The sequence below is a fragment of the Pantherophis guttatus genome, chromosome 2, assembly GCF_059756535.1.
Source record: "Pantherophis guttatus breed Tessera chromosome 2, ASM5975653v1, whole genome shotgun sequence".
NCBI lineage: Eukaryota > Metazoa > Chordata > Lepidosauria > Squamata > Colubridae > Pantherophis > Pantherophis guttatus.
In genome coordinates this window covers 173,856,439-173,875,602 of record NC_142064.1, presented here as the reverse complement: position 1 = coordinate 173,875,602, position 19,164 = coordinate 173,856,439, and the positions used below count along the sequence as shown (strand labels likewise).

General features: G+C 38.4%; 1 protein-coding gene across 4 annotated transcripts in view; it reads right to left on the bottom strand.

Annotated features, from left to right (window-relative positions):
* Positions 1-4,437: 4,437 nt before the first annotated feature.
* The window catches only part of PRKACA (protein kinase cAMP-activated catalytic subunit alpha), a 67,532-nt gene continuing 52,805 nt past the window's right edge, over positions 4,438-19,164 (bottom strand). For all 4 annotated transcript variants that reach the window (XM_087887328.1, XM_087887327.1, XM_034407198.3 and 1 more), the window contains exons 5-10: positions 16,170-16,252; positions 15,469-15,595; positions 13,553-13,648; positions 13,291-13,413; positions 10,001-10,165; positions 4,438-6,546 (exon numbers count right to left, since the gene is read on the bottom strand). In XM_087887328.1, the coding sequence (XP_087743454.1) occupies positions 6,421-6,546; positions 10,001-10,165; positions 13,291-13,413; positions 13,553-13,648; positions 15,469-15,595; positions 16,170-16,252 (720 nt within the window). In that variant the 3' untranslated portion in view covers positions 4,438-6,420. The remainder of the gene's footprint in view (positions 6,547-10,000; positions 10,166-13,290; positions 13,414-13,552; positions 13,649-15,468; positions 15,596-16,169; positions 16,253-19,164) is intronic.

Genomic DNA, 19,164 nt, shown 5'->3' with positions numbered 1-19,164 from the left:
CGGCAGGAGTTTGCACCGTGTCCTCCAGCGGGCAAGTAGAAGGGAAGTTTTCCTCCTAGCCGTTATTCTGCAGTGCTTTGCTTTCTCGTCCCACGCCCTTCTTCATTAGTCCAAATAACAAATCACAAATCTATCCCCCGCCTCCTCCACAGCGAACCGATTCGGCAGCCCTGATGTCGTCTTACTGTCATAGTTACTTCCTATTCCACGGAAGTTTCTCTTCTGTGATGCCCCAGAGAGTCCACCGCTGGATGTAATGAGGTTGAATTTGGAGTAAATGCCGTAGACAAAGAATGGATTTAGAGGTCTGAACAGTTGACGCGGGGAACTGCCTTTCTTTTACAGAAAGATCTGCTGCCTTAAGTTTGCATTTTTCCCCTCTGGTGAACGTGGCCTTCATTTTCTAGATCTGAAGCATATTTTCTGTCTTGCATTCTGATTACTTTTCCTTAGGACCAAGGCCTAGATGCCTCGTATGAGAAGAGGAACAAAATGAAAGCAGCGATTTGTTTCTGATTACAAATACGATCAAAAAAAGAAAGGTTTCTGTAAAAATATGGATTTTACTGTAGTGCTGAATTTCATATCCTGCTCCTAGCTTCTTGAAAAATATGTGTTCACCCATTACCCATTATTGATTTAACCATGGCTTACTGAATTAACAGTTACTGAAGTATAAACTAGCGATACTAGTTGGGAATCCTACAATAAATTAAGGTAAAATATGGTTGGCTAGTTTGTGATTCAGTGTAGTGTGTGGACACAGTCAAAGAGTAGAGGTTTAATATATCTCAGAAGTGAAACTATACTATATAAAGACTTTATAACTGCTGCATTTGTCAGATATACATCTGTTCTACCAATCATCACAACACCTTCAAATAAGGAACCTATACATAATTGGTGACAGAAACAAAATCAAGATATTGAGAGTTTTGAATTAATATTTTCATCATAACCACAGAAAGTTGAATACTCAAATCATTTGGCATATCAAGTTGGATACACAAGAGCAATTGAGACTTCCATGTATTAACTCTGTATTCAGTCTATACTTCTTTGTAGCTAGCAACTTTTTTCCAGAGCTTTGTCAGAGGTAGAATTGCTGTTTCTTTTCATCAAATTATTTAGTATCTAACACTGATCAAGTTATGTTAGCAGTTGGGGAGGAGGGAAATTTGCAAGTATTTCTTCTTAGAATTTGAAATACAATTAAGACTACAGTATATAAAAGCTGATATTCCAACTCAGTTGTTCAAACTTCACATGATATAGGTGGCTCATCTTCACTTTAGCATATCAAGAATTGCTCGCAAACTGGATATATAGACTTAGGGTCATTACTTAGATTCTGGGTTGGGCGAAACCTCCGGCACTGAACTAGTTTGTTGGCAACTTTCTAACGTAATCAAAACTTAGCAACCGGTTGAAAACTGCGAAAATTGGAATTTGGTCCAATTGGACCAAAAATTGGAATTGCAGATCCAAAACTCCACCAGCCTACAGTAAATTAAAAAGATGCCATACAGATAGTCTTTGTTTAGCAACTGTCTCGTTAAGCAACCATTCACTTACAGTAATAATGAAAAAGTAACTTTGTTGAAAATTATAAATACAGACATGGTTTCACTTAGCAAATGTTTTGCTTAACAACTGAGTTGCCAGTCTGAATTGTGGTTGCTTACCTGTAATGAAACATTTATTTTCTGAAAGTGTCTCACTTTACTACCAATAGATCATGACTAGCAGAAAATAATAAGATAATTAAAATAATTTGATTTCATGCCGGAAATAAGATGACATTCTGTGATACTTAGTAATATAGAAGTTTCCTTTGCTGCATTATTATCACCAAATATATCCACTGTAGGATGAATGGCTTCTTCAGTGAAAGTTATAGACCCACATTGAGTTGTCCAGTGCAGGTTGCTTTTTTAAATTATTATTTCCCAAGCTAGGGCTGTGAGATAATGATTAACCCAATGTTATCTTGCCATCTTCCATGCCTAAGAGAGGAGAAGAACCTGAATCTCTTCACTACTAGATTATTTTGGGTTAAGTTAAAAGGCAGATCCAAAATTTTCTTTCTGAAATATGGATTCTCTGGTACACTGTGAAGTTTCCACAATAATTTTAATATATTTATACTACTAGAAGTTGAATTATAGTAGAGTCAGGATTTAGCAGTTATGAAGGCTGTGAGCAACAGTGGTTATATCGACCTACACACAGGAAAAGGAAATGGGTCCATATTCAAAAGCTGATTCAGTGGCAGGAAGTGGTCAAGAGTGAACTGCCTTTCAGTTGTTTTTTTGTTTTCAAAGATGGGAATAAATACATTTTTGTTTAAATTATCAAAATATCAATTGAAATTGACATTAACAGCAATTGTTCTGAAAGGGTGCTGTAGGAATTTTTTGCTATTCTAATACCACCATTTCTAATTTTAAATTTTTCTTTAAATTCCAGATTCATACCTAAATATTTAGTGTTAGAAGTAAAAGTTTTCCAAATATAAACAATTTCCCTTTCCTCTAATATAATGTTCAAATTTGTTTAAACATAAATAAAAAAGTTCAACTCAAAGTCTTGTTCCCAACACACACACACAACCCGTATTATAAAAGTTTTGACTATTGTGATATTGTAATTTGGACATACCAGTTTCTTAATAGCTGCCCCTCTTAGTTCATTTTACAAAATAGGAAAACACTCAAATTCTCAAAATGGTCTGAAATCCTGATAATCTATGAGATAATCAGTAGCTTTGAAAAGCTGCTGGAATGTTGGCCAGTTTTAGTTTACAATGCTAGCATCACTGCCTTTCTTTGTAGTTTTTGATCTTTATCAAGAACAATCCATCTTTTTCTTTTTGAGCAATCATTGGACTAAGGCGTCATTCTCTAGTCTATCCTACACTCTAGCTCACCTCTAACAAGATCTATACAGCAACAGAATTAAGTGTAAGAAATACTTCAATTTCCAGACATAGGATGGTGTTCTTGAACTAGGCACCAACAAAATGTGTTGGGATATAGCTTCCAAATTAGCATGGTCAGTTTCCAAAATCTGTAAGTCACTAGGCTCAGAAAGGTTGGCATGTGTCAGCTTCCGTTAAATTATTTTCGTGTCTTTTTTAAATAATACAGTTCCAGAAGCAAAGCAGAATTAATTTTCCCACAGTTTGGGGAAACCAGTTTTCTAATTTAATTTTTTTTAAAATGAAAGAACTGTGAAGAATCCAGTAGCTATTATTTTCTCCGATAACTCTTACTTGTATATAAACAGCCAGCTTGTTGCATTTACTGGCTGAGATACACTGAAAGTAGTAGTGCACTCAGCTTTTCAGTACACCTCATTCTATTCCGTTGAAAAAAGTCCCCTCTAAACCGATGTGGTAAAATTGGACTTATAGATTGTAATAATGTATATACCACATTACAGAATTCAATTTTTAGCATATACAATTTAGCCTTCAATATGTTATGATTCTTTGTAATTTTATTATTGGGATAACTTAACCAATGATAAGGCCTTCTTTCATGGAAAGAAGAGCTCTTCAAATATGTTCAAAACCTTAAATGCAGATGTTCAAAGACCTTGTAATAGAATTGTATTTCCAGTGATGATTGTGAATTTTCTTATAAACAGTTTTTACTACTAACCCATAGGAACTCAATTACTTTTGTTTTCAAAAGTGATTTCCATTTTGTCTGCCTAGTCTCAAGAGTTTGAGTATCTGTCTTATTTAGTATCTGAATACATTGCACAACAGCATCTTCTTAAGATAGTGCCTGCCAGATGCATTGGGCCACCACTCTCAGGATATTATAGGAATAGTAGTCCAACATATTTAGAGGGTATTGGTTTGGGGAAAGCTATCGTAGAACATTATGTAACTAGATACATGCCTTTATTTGCTCTGTATAAGTTTTTAAAAAAATACAAACAGTGGAAGAGCTTTCCATGCACATTAACATGACAGTGTGTATGAAATTCTAATATAGAAACTCAAGAATCTGACAATTCTGGGTTGCTCACATAAATTTTAGATAATTGACGTGTTGATTTCACAGCCATTTGATAAATTGCCCCTTCCATTATCAATACTCTCCAGATATAATTTAAAAGCTTCAAAATATAACGTATATTTGATTATAAAACAAATGCATTTGTTTTTCAAAAAGCTAATACTTTTCATTGAGTGACAACTTCAAATTAAAACAGAGAGCATTCAATTCACATATCTTCAGTTATGTCAATCAGTTTTAAAGCTTTATACAAAGGGTAGGCTGTATCAATAGTTAACGAAAACTGCATTGTGAATTCCTAAAAGTTCCATACCTTTTTATTTCATGTTATCTTTTAGCACCGGCCATCATGACTCAAACTCCTTACTGCTGTTTCCCATCTTATACTAAATTTTAGGAATTAAACTTTATTTTTTTAAACAAAACTTTATTGGTATAGTTTCAAATATGTTTACAACAAAGCACACTGTTAAAGAGGAAGTAGGGTTTGTTTTTTTTCTCAGTGAAACAAGTTTTGTTGGATTACACAGAAGTGGTTTTTGTTTCTTCCAAGACTGGGAGCAGATGACTTTAAGTCTACTCCTCCCCAACTTCACAAAAATGGGACTAAGGAGCTTCTTGGTGGGAAGGGATGATGAGAAGTTGGGGTGGAGGTAAATAAAGCTTGTCTGATCCTAATAGCACTTCTGTGCAGATTACATCTATCAATCCAAAGACGCCTGCTCTGCTCTCCAGCCATGGAAGGAGAACAGAAGAAACTTAAACTGTGAATTTAGAAAGAGTGTATTTGGAGTCAGGTAGGTGAAGACAGAATACAAGGAGGCATTGCATTGGAAAAGTGAAGGGGAGTATCAGAAAAATTTAGGACAAAACAACAAGCTGCCTTCCCTCCACATCGTTTGAGTCCAACTCCAACTGCTTCCATCTTTTCAGAGAAAAGACACTAAACAGATGCCACTTTGTATTTCCAATCTCAACAACAGACCAAAACTGGTCACTCCCTTGTCTGCATGGCACAAGTGAATGGGTTTTGTCTATTTTGTTTGTAAATCTCACCATCTTTATTATCAGGGTTAGGTTTGCCATCCTTCTCTTGTTATCTTAGCATAAAACCAGAGCAGGTGTGTAGAGATCTTAAGGACCGAAGTAATGGAGAGTCCACACCCACAGATCCATTTTTCATCAACACTGAGGTTTGGGCTGGAATAGGAAGAATCATATCCAGCCAATGTGTCTTGCCAACATCTTTCACTGCGCATGTACTTTATCCCCATTTTAATTGCTACTAAGGGGGACAAACCTCTTCAGACAGTGACAAATAGCTAGATTCTCATCTTTCACAAATCCTGCTTGTTTCTCATCCATTCAAATATTCCAGCAGTTACCTTATGCAGTAGAACTGATCTTGAGATACATTTTGGAGGGGGTGAGGGTAGCTGAGAAGCAAAATAATGGGTTTTGGAAATACACATTCAAACAGTGTTTCTTCCCATAGTATTCCTGCCCCAGCTGCAGCCAGTCATTGTCCCCCTTCTGCAAGTGTGGATATTATTGCCTCTTTCTTTCCCAAAACTAGGGACAAAAACATGAAATCAAGTGTAGAAAGAAAGAAAAGAAAAGAAACCACATATTCTTCATGCTAAAATCCAGCTGTTTTTACAGAATTAAAATTCCTGCTGAATTTCATTTAACTGTGCTGGAAACAGAGCATATAAAAGCATTGCCCCCACCTAGACTGTTAAAACCTTTTTTAAGCCAGTCAACTATGTCTTTAAACTTTTTCTTTAATAAAATGAGCCTTGGAAAGGGATAGGGGAGGAAAGGGCTATTGATAAAAGGATAGGGTGGTCTCACAGTGGGAGGCGAGACAATTGGGTTGGAACCCATTTTATGCTGGTCTAAACACCAAAGTGCTGTTGTGGATGTGTTTACTTTCTGCCTTCCCCCCAATTCCCTTCCCTTTTTTTTCTTTTTCTTTTTGCAATGCCCCATGAACCAAATCATTAGAGATGGTGATGAATTACAAAGTATTCCCTTTCCCTTAAAAATAAAAAGCCACCAAAAAACCAGGGACTGTCCAATTAGGGTTTCTGTTATTGATTGGAGTCAATGTGAGCAGGAAGGGAATTTGTTTTAAAAACTGCCTGAGAGTGGCTGGGAGCCACCTTATAGCTTGCAGTGGATGGTGGATGGATGACATTCAGACTACTGTCTTTTCCACAGCTTCAAATGAATTCCCCTTTTCTCTTTTCTGCCCAAACAGATCCAGGTGAACCCCAACACTCTCCCACCTCCCAAAATTAACAAATAGGCAAGGAACTCTGGCCCTTGAGGCTGATCAAATCCAGCCCTTTCTTTTCCTGGGCACACAAAGCAAAGGGGGCTGGCCCTAAAATTCTGAAAACTCTTTGACGCATTTTTCAGTGATGGACACCCGGATCTCCTCTTCCTCATAGTCATCAAAGTTACTTGTGTCGCCAGGTCCTTTGCACTTTGGTATAAAAGGAGCTTCCACCTGTGGAGGAGATAGCACTGTTAAGCATTATTATAATATGGGGATAGTCATCATGTGTTTATCATCAGTTGATCAATTATAACATGAGGCATGAAATAAGGCTACCATATTGGTTATTAATCTAAGTATTTTTTTTTTTCATTTTCTCTCTTTTTAAACCGGAACATAAAGGGCATAGTGATCCTGATGAGAGAAAGTACACCACTAGGTCAATTCTGTTGGCATGGTGAGTGGCACATCCTCAACAACAGGTCTTAACAACTTTTACACTCAGATGAATCCAATGAATACTGGACTAAATGTATAGATCCAACAAAAATGCTTACTTGTTTATCTATAAAGTGGGGTTAAAGAGGCCCTGCTTCTCTATAGAAGAGAATAAAACACACAGCTGCTTAAAGCTATTTGCGCTTAGGATAGCTCACTTCTAATATTAACACAGGACTGGGAAAATTTGCTTAACGTAGCTCCTGCACACACACTCATTGATGTAAGGATATGCTTTAAGGGTTTTCTTCACCAGGTAAAGCGGCGCACAAACAAGTGCACTATTACTTTGTTTCAGCTCAATCGGAGTTCTACCTTACTCCTCCCCATGTCTGCTACTTAGCCATTTCTTCCCAAAATACAGGTTTATCAGCTGACTCTCCCATTTCTTGTTTCTAATTTAGGAAAAGTCAAATTAAAAATTATCCAGAATTACTTGGTGTATATGCTTTGTTTTAACTAACCACAATATGCTGATTAATATATTGTGTTTGGTAAACTGTAGATTTGGGTTAATTTAATGTAAAAAAACAATAAAGCAAAATAGGCACTATGTCTTGCTTAGAAAGTTCTGGTTAATACAAACCCTGGTCTAACACAATGTATAAACCAAGCCATTGTTTATAAATCAATCCAGCAGAAAACAGAATAAGAGAGTTGGAAGGGACTTTGGAGGTCTTCTATTCCAACCCCCTGCTTAGGCAGGAAACCCTTCAGACAAATGGTTATCCAGTATCTTCTTAAAAACTTCCAGTGTTGGAGCATTCACAACTTCTGGAGGCAGGCTGTTCCACTGATAAATTGTTCTGTCAGGAAATTTCTCCTTAGTTCTAAGTTGCTTCTCTCCTTGATTAGTTTCCACCCATTGCATCTTGTCCTGCCCTCAGGTGCTTTGGAGAATAGTTTGATTCCCTCTTTTTTGTGGCAGCCCCTGAGATATTGGAACACTGCTATCATGTCTCCCCTAGTCCTTCTTTTCTTTAAACCTGACATACCCAGTTCCTGCAGCCGTTCCTCTTATGTTTTATCCTCGAGTCCCCTAATCACCTTTGTTGCTCTTCTCTGCACTCTTTCTAGAGTCTCCACATCTTTTTTACATTGTGGCAACCAAAACTGGATGCAGTATTCCAAGTGTGGCCTTACCAAGGCATTATAAAGTGGTATTAAAACTTCATGTGATCTTGATTCTATCCCTCTGTTTATGCAGCCTAGAACTGTGTTGGCTTTTTTTGGCAGCTGCTGCACCCTGCTGGCTCATATTTAAATGGTTGTCCACTAGCACTCCAAGATCCCTCTCACAGTTACTACTATTGAGTGAGGTACCACATATACTGTACCTGTTCATTTTGTTTTTCTTGCCTAAATATAGAACCTTACTTTTTTCACCATTGAATTTCACTTTGTTAGATAGCACCCAATGTTCAAGTCTGTCAAGATCCTTCTGTATCTTAAGCCTATCTTCCGGAGTGTTGGCTATTCCTGCTAGCTTGGTGTCGTCTGCAAATTTGATGAATTCCCCATCTATCCGCTTATCCAAATCATTGATGAAGATGTTGAAGAGTACTGGGCCTAAAACAGCGCCTAAAACATACCCCACTGCATACTTCCCTCCATATAGATGCAGTTCCATTGAGGACTACACGTTGAGTGCGGTTGATCGGCCAGTTACAAATCCACCTGGTGGTGATGCTGCCTAACCCACATTTTTCTATTTTATCTAGTAGTAGGTTATGGTCTACTTTATCAAATGCCTTACTGAAGTCCAAATAAATTATATCGACAGCATTCCTCTGGTTCAGCAAATCTGAGGAGGATCAGAAGTGGAGTAGCAAATACAAGAACCTATTTATTTGTATCTAAAATAGTTCTTTTTTCACAAACTTGTTGTTTCTTATACCACATTCAGAACCTTCCAGCCCCATTTTACACCACTAGAATAACCAGTGATAATTGTTTGGCAAACAATTTTCAAAAGGGGAATCATTGTCACTGCTTCCGTTATTCTCTTCTCCTTCAACTAATTCACTTCACATAAGTAACCATACAATGTAGAGCAATGATGGTGAATCTTTTGGGCTTGGCATGTCAAAAATTTGGAATATGGCCTAACTTGACTCTGCTGGTATATCATGTCTCCCCCAAACAAAAGGGAAACAATTCTCTATTTCTTTATCTATTTGTATCCTGCTTTTATGATTTTTACAAATAACTCAAGTTAGTGAACGTATCCAACGTCCCTTCCTCCTATTTTCCCCACAACTACAACCTTGTGAGGTATGTTAGGCCAAGAATGTGTGACTGGCCCAGCTGCTTTTATGGATAAGGTGGGACTAAAAGTCATGGTCCCCAGCTTCTAGCTTGGTGCCTTAGCCACTAGACCAAACTGGCTCCCATTCAGGTCATCCTGAACTATGGCACTTGGTGACAGCACTGAGGTGGGTTCTAAATAGAGGCCTGGGCTTTGACTTCAGTCCTATTGCCACTGCTACCACTCAAAAAGGCCACCTCATGCCATTCTCCAATGAAGGTGAACCTTGGGGACTAGCACAATTGTCCCTGCAGCCCAGTGCTTCCCAGAATCTGTCACATCCTAATAGTGGTGTTCTCTTTTGACAGGCTTTTGGGCCTACTTGAGACTGTTCTGGGTTCACGAAGCCTTCGCTCTGAAGTGACTTAAAGAATGCTCTTCTGCATTTCTATGGTCTCCAAAAACCATAAGAAAGCATGCCCTGTCCTCAGGCGATTTTTGGAGGCTCCAGAAGCAACACAAGAGCAGAGCCCTCTTATGTGACTTGAAAGAAAACGCGGAAGCTACACCAAAGCACAATCCATTCTCACACAACCTCCACAGCCTCCAGAAATCCCATTTTTACATGAGTTTTGGAGGCTCTGAAGGCCATGCAAGAGCATGGTCCTCTCACATAACATTTGCAGCCTCTGAAAATCACAGACTAGGGTATGCTTCCAAGAATACCGTAGTTATCAGTTGAATTCTGGTGTTTCACTCAAAACATTGTGGTCTGTCACCTTCGACATGTGTGTCATAGGTTCGCCATCACATAGCAATAAATGCTCCTTTTGTATATGTGCAAATGGCAGCCTTAAGCCTAGTAGGCAATTGACATTAATGCCTGATAATAATATGTACTCTTTATTTTAAAAAAGCCTGTTGGCTGCAGTTGTTTACCTTCCGTTGGTAGATGGCAATCCAATCGGTGGTTGCAAACCACTTGTGATTCTTGATGTCGTTGACTCCGTTTTTGAGGTTGCCGAAGCGTTTGGTGAGGTCTACCTGTAGCAGGTTACGCAACAGGTCCTTCAGATCTGAGCTGAAGTGGGATGGGAAGCGGACCTGGATGCAAAAAACCCAATATTTTTTTCTGTCTCCAGAAAGACATCTCAAAGTTACAGGAATAGGGTAGGCAGTATGATGTCTCATACTATAGTATATAGCAATCTATTCTCAAATTTGTGCCCTCCTGGAATATTTGGAATGACTAGGCTGGTGGAGAGCACTCTATAGCTTAAGACATTAACACACTTTTGAAATTAGAACATTTACCATGTAACTACAGTTCCATGTAGGTTTTCCAGTACATCTTGTTTTTGAATTCCCAAGCCCTTATTTTTACAAGAATTTCTGCCTCTCGGGAACTTGAAGATGGGAAAAGTACAGATGGTATAATAAGAATTACTGACACAAGAGAAGCAGAAGGATTAAAAAAAAACCTAGCAAAAATATTCCTGCATAAAACTTATAGATTGCCAAACTACTTTACAGAGTAGAATTTAGTATTTAGCTTTCCCTCAGGATAAGCAGAGGGCAGATTGTGTGGCTTGCATTATTCCTGACTCCCAATTGAATGATAATAATCATCTAACATACTACTGAAAAAAATAATTTATTTGCCTGAAACTATAAAAGCTCTGTTAAGTACTAATATTCAAAAACAAAAGAAAATAAATATTTTGAATTCAGGGTTTTAAAATGTAAATGTGTATTTTTACCATTTAGATCTTGGATTCCAGAAAAATAAAACAAAATAAAGCAAAAGTAGATCGTTTAGATTTGAGTTTGGCCCATCTTTTCTCTTTTTCAAGTGGACAAACTGTAGTGGAGAAAGAGTTGCACCAAGTCTAGAAAGCTAAATGTCTTAAGCCAAATCTAATATATGCAAGTCATTAAATTAAATATTTGCCTAATGCGTATAACTGGAATATTTTAAAGAAATATCTGTCATACTTGCAGAAGTTGGTTACTTGATTTATTTAACTTAATTTGCCCCTGCAATAAACTAAGGTGTCAAACATAAGTATTTGAGCAGAATAAAAAGGATTTTTTTTTTCAATTGAGAGAATAACTAAACCAAAAATTCAATTGACTGGGGTTGTGGCAAGGAATTGAGAGGATAATGTTGACAAACTAGCTATTGAAAGATAAGAATGTTTTACATCCTATGCACCACCTACTGCACATCTGCACTTTCTCCAAAATATATTTTGTTTTAAATTGAGAATATAAAATGCAGTTCAGAGATGATAGATAGGAGACTCTAACATAAAAAAGAAAAATTTTCACTGATTAGATTGAGCTGTTACAGTTCAAAAGTACAGCACTAAGTTCTGATATATTTTATATTAACCCAATAAGTTAAAAATAATATCACATGTCTAGCCACAGTGTTAATGTTGTTATTGGGAAAAACTACTAAAACTATTTCTAAAATTTAGGATACTGCTTTGCTGAATGACGCTGTAGGAACTTGTAATACCCGCATGAATTTCAAATCAAAAGCAAATCAAGACAATGGTCCGCATTAAATGAAGCAATAAAACATTATCCTTGATTGTTTATCAATAAAGGTAAGTTTCCTTATAGTAAGAGTTGTACAGAAAGGTTGAAACAGTTTAACTTTTGGCTTATATTCTGCCTCATATGGCAGATGTTTTCAGAGGTAATTTTTTTTTAGAACAATGTGCATAAGCAGGGCCCTTCGAAACTTTTCCAGAAAAGTAGTAAAGGAGGGAGAAGGCAAAAAAAGTTAGAGGCAGATGAACAAAAAATTAGCATATGAATTTTGTTGGGAGTATAGGTTTTTTGCCTAGGATTGGAGTTTCTTTTCTATTTAGTCCTTCCCTGAAAACTCACACCTTCATGGTTACAGTTCAATAAGATTACCCTTTGCCTGGTTTTATTTTCTTAAACATTATGCAGAAAAAGGGAACCCATGCAAATTTCCATACATTTTGTTACTACAGTGAAAGCTGTGAGTAATGCCAAAAAGATAAGTTCAAAATGTTGTCAAAAAAATAGTTTAAAGGTGTCCACTTGCAATCTACAGAACTATAATTACTCTAGCATTTACTTGGCAGGGTAAAGTTATATCCAAGTTTTAGTGAGTATTATAGGTAGTCTTTGAGTTACAAATGGAATGGACCCTGCCCATTCCATTCCTAAGCCGAGGATTTGTGGGAGTGAATCTCATACCTTGAACGGGATCGCTCCCTCATTTTGCCCACACATTTGTTAATTGAATGCGAGGCTCATTAAGTGCACATGAGGTATTTCAGGGGTGGGAAGGCCATTGGAGGCCCAGTGATGGAACAGGCCACCTGCCTAAGACCATCCAAGGCTTCCCCAACCCATTGAAATACCTCATGCTCCTGAACAATTGCTTCCCCCCCCACCCAACCTGCTGTGCTGAGTCACTTACCATGCAAAGATCTAGCAAGCAGTCTCCTTTTCAGCCTCTCAGCCATGTGCACCCCTCCAATGCTCCATTTGGACTTCCGGAGGTCTCCCCTGGCATGTTGCAGGCCAAAACGGAGTGCCGGAGGGGTGGATCTGCCCCTCTGGAGCGCCTTTTCGGCCTGCAACATGCCAGGGGAGGCCTGCGGAGGCCCAAACGGAGCATTGGAGGGACAGATCCTCCCCTCCGGAGCTCCATTTCGGCCTGCAATATGCCAGGGGAGGCCCGAACGGAACTCTATTTTGGCCTGCAACGTGTCGGGGAGGCCTCCGGAGGCCCCAATGGAGCATCAGGAGGATGGATCCGTCCCTCTGGAGCTTCATTTTGGTCTGCAACATGCTGGGGGAGGTCTGCAGAGGCCCAAACTGTGCATCACAGGGACTGATCTGCCCCTCTGGAACTCCATTTTGGCAACATGCAGGATGAATGTTGCCGAGCCTCTGTGATTGTCGTTAGGGCAAACAACTGCCGTGGTGCTGCAAGATTTGTATTTTTGGGACTTATTCGTAAATGCTAGGGGTTGCTTATTGCATAACTTCAAACGATCACTGTGAACACTCAAAACCAGGAGATTACCTGTGTAAATATATATATATTTTAAAAAATTATTTAATATGCACTCAAGGTAAAGTCTGGATTCTATTCCATGAAAAAAATGACCAATAATGTACAACAGGCGGGTGTAATATCTTGCATGCAGCAAATAAGGCATCTGCTGAAATATTACCTTCCCAGAGACAATTTTCTCATAGATTTGAATGGGCTGGTCTGCAAAGAATGGAGGATAGCCAGCTGCCATCTCGTAGATGAGGACACCAAGAGCCCACCAATCCACTGCTTTGTTATAACCCTGCAACAGGAATAAAAACTCAGATCACAACCAGAAGAAGTGGAATATTCAAAGAGCTGAGGGGTTCCCCCAGCCCTCCCCCAATTTGACCAGGCATAGAACCACAACATACTGTTCATGGACAATGCAGATCACTCACCTTACTCAAAATGATTTCAGGAGCCAAATATTCTGGAGTCCCGCAAAGGGTCCATGTTCGGCCTTTCACTCGTTTGGCAAAGCCAAAATCCGTGACCTGAAGATGAATTTTAAAAATGAGAATTGTCAACAATAAAGGTGATGAGAATGAATGTTAAACACAAATCCAATCTGGGTAAAAGGAATATTTAAGGTCAGAACAGGTAGATTAAGGAGATTTGTTTTGCAAAGATCTCTTAAGAGCAATACCAAGATTTGCAGTACTTTCCAAGATAAGAAAAATGCTATACAGTATTCTTCAGAGTACATTCAATTAGACAGACTATTGTTGGACTGATATATTTCTATTAATCAAATACAAATAATTGGAGGACATGTATCTGTTGTTTGCCAGCAGTTCTATTACATTCATACAAAATTGCTTATGTATAGCAATATTCATTTACTTATACAGTAGTTCCTGCTTACTGACTATTTAGAGACTGCTTGATGTGAGAACAATTATGAAAAAATAACTTTACAGTCCATTTATAACCTTTATAGTTGTCTCTGTCAGCTGGAAAGACCAGGACCACATGTGAAGTTCCAATTAAACTGATTTATTACTATGCATGCCTAGGTATAGGAATCTACTCAATTAACTAGCACTATTTTGGCGCTAGATAAGGGTCAATGGAATTCAAGAGGGAACTGGACTTGTGGCTACATAGATTCTAGGCTGATTCCTCTTTTGACTCTGCCCCCAGGTTCTGCCATTCCTTCTCCTTCCCTTAGTCACATGATCATCATTACAATCGCTGCATGTCCTGTGCCTGACTTATGGTGTTTTTTTCTCTTTCCCCCTTACTTGTTTGGAGAGAAAGGGTTTTGAAGAAAGGAAGCTATTCTGCTCTGTGACGTGGTGGTGGGAGAAAAAAAGCAAGTGATTTTTGTAGTAATCTCTCCTTTGCCTGGTCCTTCCCTGCTTCCAGTGTGATCACATTGATGTTGATGTGTAGAAGAGCAAACAGTTTACTTTCTTGCAATCTTGCAATCAAACAGCAGGAAAAGGTCAGGCAAAGAAGACATTGCCTACAGAAATCACTTGCTTTTTTTTCTCCCCATCCCCTTCATTAAACAAGGAGGTTGGAGAGAAGGAGATTTAAAGAGAGTACTCTAGCCTGCTCACAGTTGCCAGTCCCAGGCTGTGGCACGATTGCATTCCTTTCAATGCGTACAAGACAATAAGCAGGTACTTGAACATTCCAAAGGACAGGGGATGGTTTGGAGGCAAACAAAATCAAAACAAAACCAAAAACCAAAACAAAAGTAGTCCTGTCTCTTTCCAGCAAGAAAGGACTCTTGCAGTCACACGATTTCCCACATAGAAACCCCTTCACTTAGCAATAAGGTTACTTATCCCAATTGGGGTTATTTATTTATTTTTTTTAGAAAATTTATTGGCCGCCCTGAGTTACCTCAGGGTAACTCTGGGTGATTTACAATCATAAAAAAATTAAAACTGTACAAAGATAAAAGCATAAGTAAAATTCATATAAAATAAAACACATAGAGCAGCCCAATTAAAAGATGGGGAGGGTGGGAGCAGGATGGGGGCAAGGAGGGATCTATTTTTAATCTATCAACCCCCTCCACTGTGATGTTATTAAGCAAGCACACTACCTAAAGCTCCAAATAGTCAGATGCAGAAGCTTCGTTCACATATGCTGAGTCAATTTATTTTATTATCTATTTATTTTATTTTAGGAAATTTATATTGCTGCCTGCTTGCACATGGCGACGTTGTTCAGTCATGGCCTGTTAATATAATCTAGTGGTCAGATTTGCATATAATGTTCACTGTGCCAGATTACTGACATGGATAGCAATTCTTAAGAATGCTGAATATGAGTATGAAATTGATAGAAATAGTGCTACCTCAATATAGCCCTGCTGGTCAATGAGGAGATTTTCAGGCTTCAAGTCTCGGTAGATAAGATCTAGTGAGTGCAGGTACTCAAAAGTCAACACAATCTGAGCGGCATAGAACCGGGCATGAGGTTCACTGTAAAAAACAACAACAGGAAAATAGAGAAAAACGTTTTTATTACTGATTTCCAAACAATGTCAGGTAGGCTTTCATTCTACACTGTTCACCAGGGCACTAATAAGGAGCCAGATGTTTCTTTCTCCTTTTTCAACTTTTCAACTTAACTTTTCCATCAATTGTCTTACAAGAGCAACTCTAGACTAAACCTGTGCTGAAGCTTTTTTCTTACTCTGACTTTGCCAATGTTATGCCCAAATCAATCGATAGTCATTTGATGAAAAGTGTTAAGCTCCAGTGACCCTACCAGGCTTGGCCATCTAGCCATAAAACAGTTTCCATCCTATCTTTTGACTTTATCTCAAAATGCATAACTCTGTATCAAAGATTAGCAGGGTATGCAAAAAAAAAAAAAAATGTATAGATTTTCCCCAGATATACTTAAGTAGAAGGTGAAAGAAACTGGAAAAATGATTACTGGGTTAGCTTCCTCCTTTCATACCTGGGAATCAAATATAAGAACTACAATACCCAGTTCCTCTATTCCTACTAGCATAATCACGTCCTTGCAGTGATGAGGCAGCACACCTACCTGAACCTGCCAATCCGTCGTAGATGGGAGAACATCTCACCACCTGGGATGTATTCCATCACCATGTACAGATTTGTATTATCCTGTAATTGAATGCAGAAATAAACTAAGAGTAATAATAACAAGCAGTGCTTTGTTCCCCGCTTCACCTCTGATGATTCCAGGTACACAACTAATCAATTATTACAAAAAGACAACCGGCTTTCTAAAGTAATGCAGTAATGTGCAGAAAGCGGAAGGAAGAAGAATTTCTTGTAAACAGAATTAGTTATCTTGCAAACTGGTGCAAGAAATTAATCCAGGTATCTTGCTTTACAGTTGCAAAGGAATCCCCCCTCCCCTCATTATTTTTACAATGCCTATGGATCTGAGCTGGCTACAGAGCAGATTTTACTGCTTAGAATTCAATATCAATATGTTTTACCTCTTTTGTCATGACTAATTTACTAGAGATATGACAAACAATTCAATCTTACAAATGTTCCAATTCATGAACTAGATCGATCTGATTTTACCAGAAACATTCCAAGCTAATTTACAGAGTACTCCAACCTTCATTTTGCTGTTGGAATAGCAAATTGTTCCAAAAGTGGAACATTTTGCATTGTTTACTTTTCTCCAATCTTTATACTTATTTAATTTTACTTTACTTATTTCCATCTATTCCCTTTGTGTATAAGTGCATTGTTCCTTCCCCACCAGCAATGTCTATACTTGAAAACCTGAAATACACACACACACACACACACACACCAAAAATATTTATTTGTTTATTTAACTTATATGGCCACACAATTCAAAAACAAGTCTGGGCAACTTACAAACAACTTAAAAACAATAATAATGGGAGAAGCAGAAAAAAATTGCCAGAGGACCCCAATCAATATACTACAGTGCCTTTAGAGATGGATTCATTCAACACTCTGGCCCATCATGCATAGTTTTTCCACAACCTTAATAAAAGCCAATAGGGCTATTCAATTTTGGGAGGGTTTTTTTGGGGGGGGGGAAGATATGCTGTTCCATAGGGCAGGTACCATGTCAGAGAAAGCATTCTTCTTGGAATTCATTAGTTGTCATGGCTTGATGGAAGGCACCAAGAGCATGTCAATTTTGTTGGATCTGGTGGACTGAACAGAATTAATAACAGATAGATAGTCCACAAATATCTTGTGCCATGAAGGGCTTTCAGAGTAATAACCAGCCCTTTGAATTGTCCCAGAAGCCTCTGGAGCCCAATGTAGTTTGCATATGGTGGTGTAATATGGATACACTGGGACATGTCCAGTCTCTAATTACCCACTATCCAAATTCTGAACCAGTTCAGCTTCTAAATACAGTTCAAGGAGAGCCCCATGTAGAGTATATTAAAGTACTCCAAGCAGGAGGTGACTAAACCATGAGGGGCTAAAGTTATTTTATGGCTCAGTTGTGCTGATTCCTGGATTGGAAGGTATCCCAATCCAGGAATTAGCACATCTGAGACATAAGATAAAATTTGCAAAGATTCTCCTGTCCACAGTTGCCACTTGCTTTTCCAGGAGGAACTGAGAGTTCTCAAACTGCACATCACTTCTGCCTGGGGGAATGCCACTCCACCCCTAATGAAAGATGGAAAATCTGCATAAAACGCCTAGCCACTGAATCTTATTGGAGTTAAACCAAAGCCTGTTTCTTCCTATCCAGATCACTATAGCTTCTAATACTGAGTCAAACCTTGATAGCATCGCTTGTTGACCAGAGGTAGAGATGAGTAACCAAGTATTATCAGCATACAGATATGGTGATCTTACTCCATGCCAGCAGATGAGTTTGGTCAGTAAATTAATGTAGATGTTAAATAAGAGCAAGACTCCACAGAGCAGGAGACTAGGCATTAAACTGGGGCCAAATTAATATATTCTTTTAATTGTTCTTAATGTTTGTATTGTATGTATTGTATGTTTTTATCTGGCTGTACACCGCCCTGAGTCCCTTGGGAGAAGGTGCGGTATATAAATTTGAAATTAAAAATAAATAAATAAATAAATAAATTAGAATCAATCTTGGGGAAAGAAGAAGAATCACAGTAATTTAAGTCTGTCCATAAGGATACCATGACGAATGGTATCCAAAGCTGCTAAGAGATCAAGGAAGGTCAGGATGAATGCACTATCCCTCCAGAAGTTATTCACAAGTATGATCAATGCCATCTCATTATTAAGCTCAGACTTGAAACAGGACCTGAATCCATATCATCCAAAATTCTCTGAAGTTGCAGCCTAACCACCTTCTCTACAACCTTGCCTAAAAAGGGAAAACTGGAAACAAGATGAAAGTATCATTGGGCCCAATTATTGTTTCTTGAGAAGGGGACAGGCCACTGCCTCTTTAATGGCAGATGAACCACCATCTACTTCATCCCGTGGATGAAAACCAGCACTTGGACTCAACAACACATCACCTTCAAGCAGCCTTAGCCACCTAGGAATGATACAGATGTTAATACACAGGTGGCCAAGCTCACAGTCCTGACGACTCTGTCCACTTTCTCGGGACCAATGGGCTCAATCTCTTCCCAAATCACAGTCAGACAGACCATGACTTAATCAACTCCATAGGAACTGCACTACTAGAATTCAACTTAGAGCAGGCAACTTCACCCATTGGATGCTTAGAATGCAGCCCTGCAAACTGTTCTTCGTCCTTATTCATTTATACCACATATGTGCACAAACTAAATTCTGGCTTGACAGCAGATTGTATTTAAAAGCAGACATTTTACCTTCATTTTCTATGAAAGATATTTTCATACTATTACAAGAGTTCTAGAAAAATCTCTTTAAAATGAGTCACTAATTAACCAAACGGCAAACTCAGTTCTATTTAAATAGTGTAAAGTGGTGTGCATTACCCCCCAAACCAGTAAATTTTCTTATACGGAAATTGGGTCTGAGCTGTATGCAACTAACAACAACAAAAAAAAGACTCTAGAGGTTGCAGATAAATGAAGGTC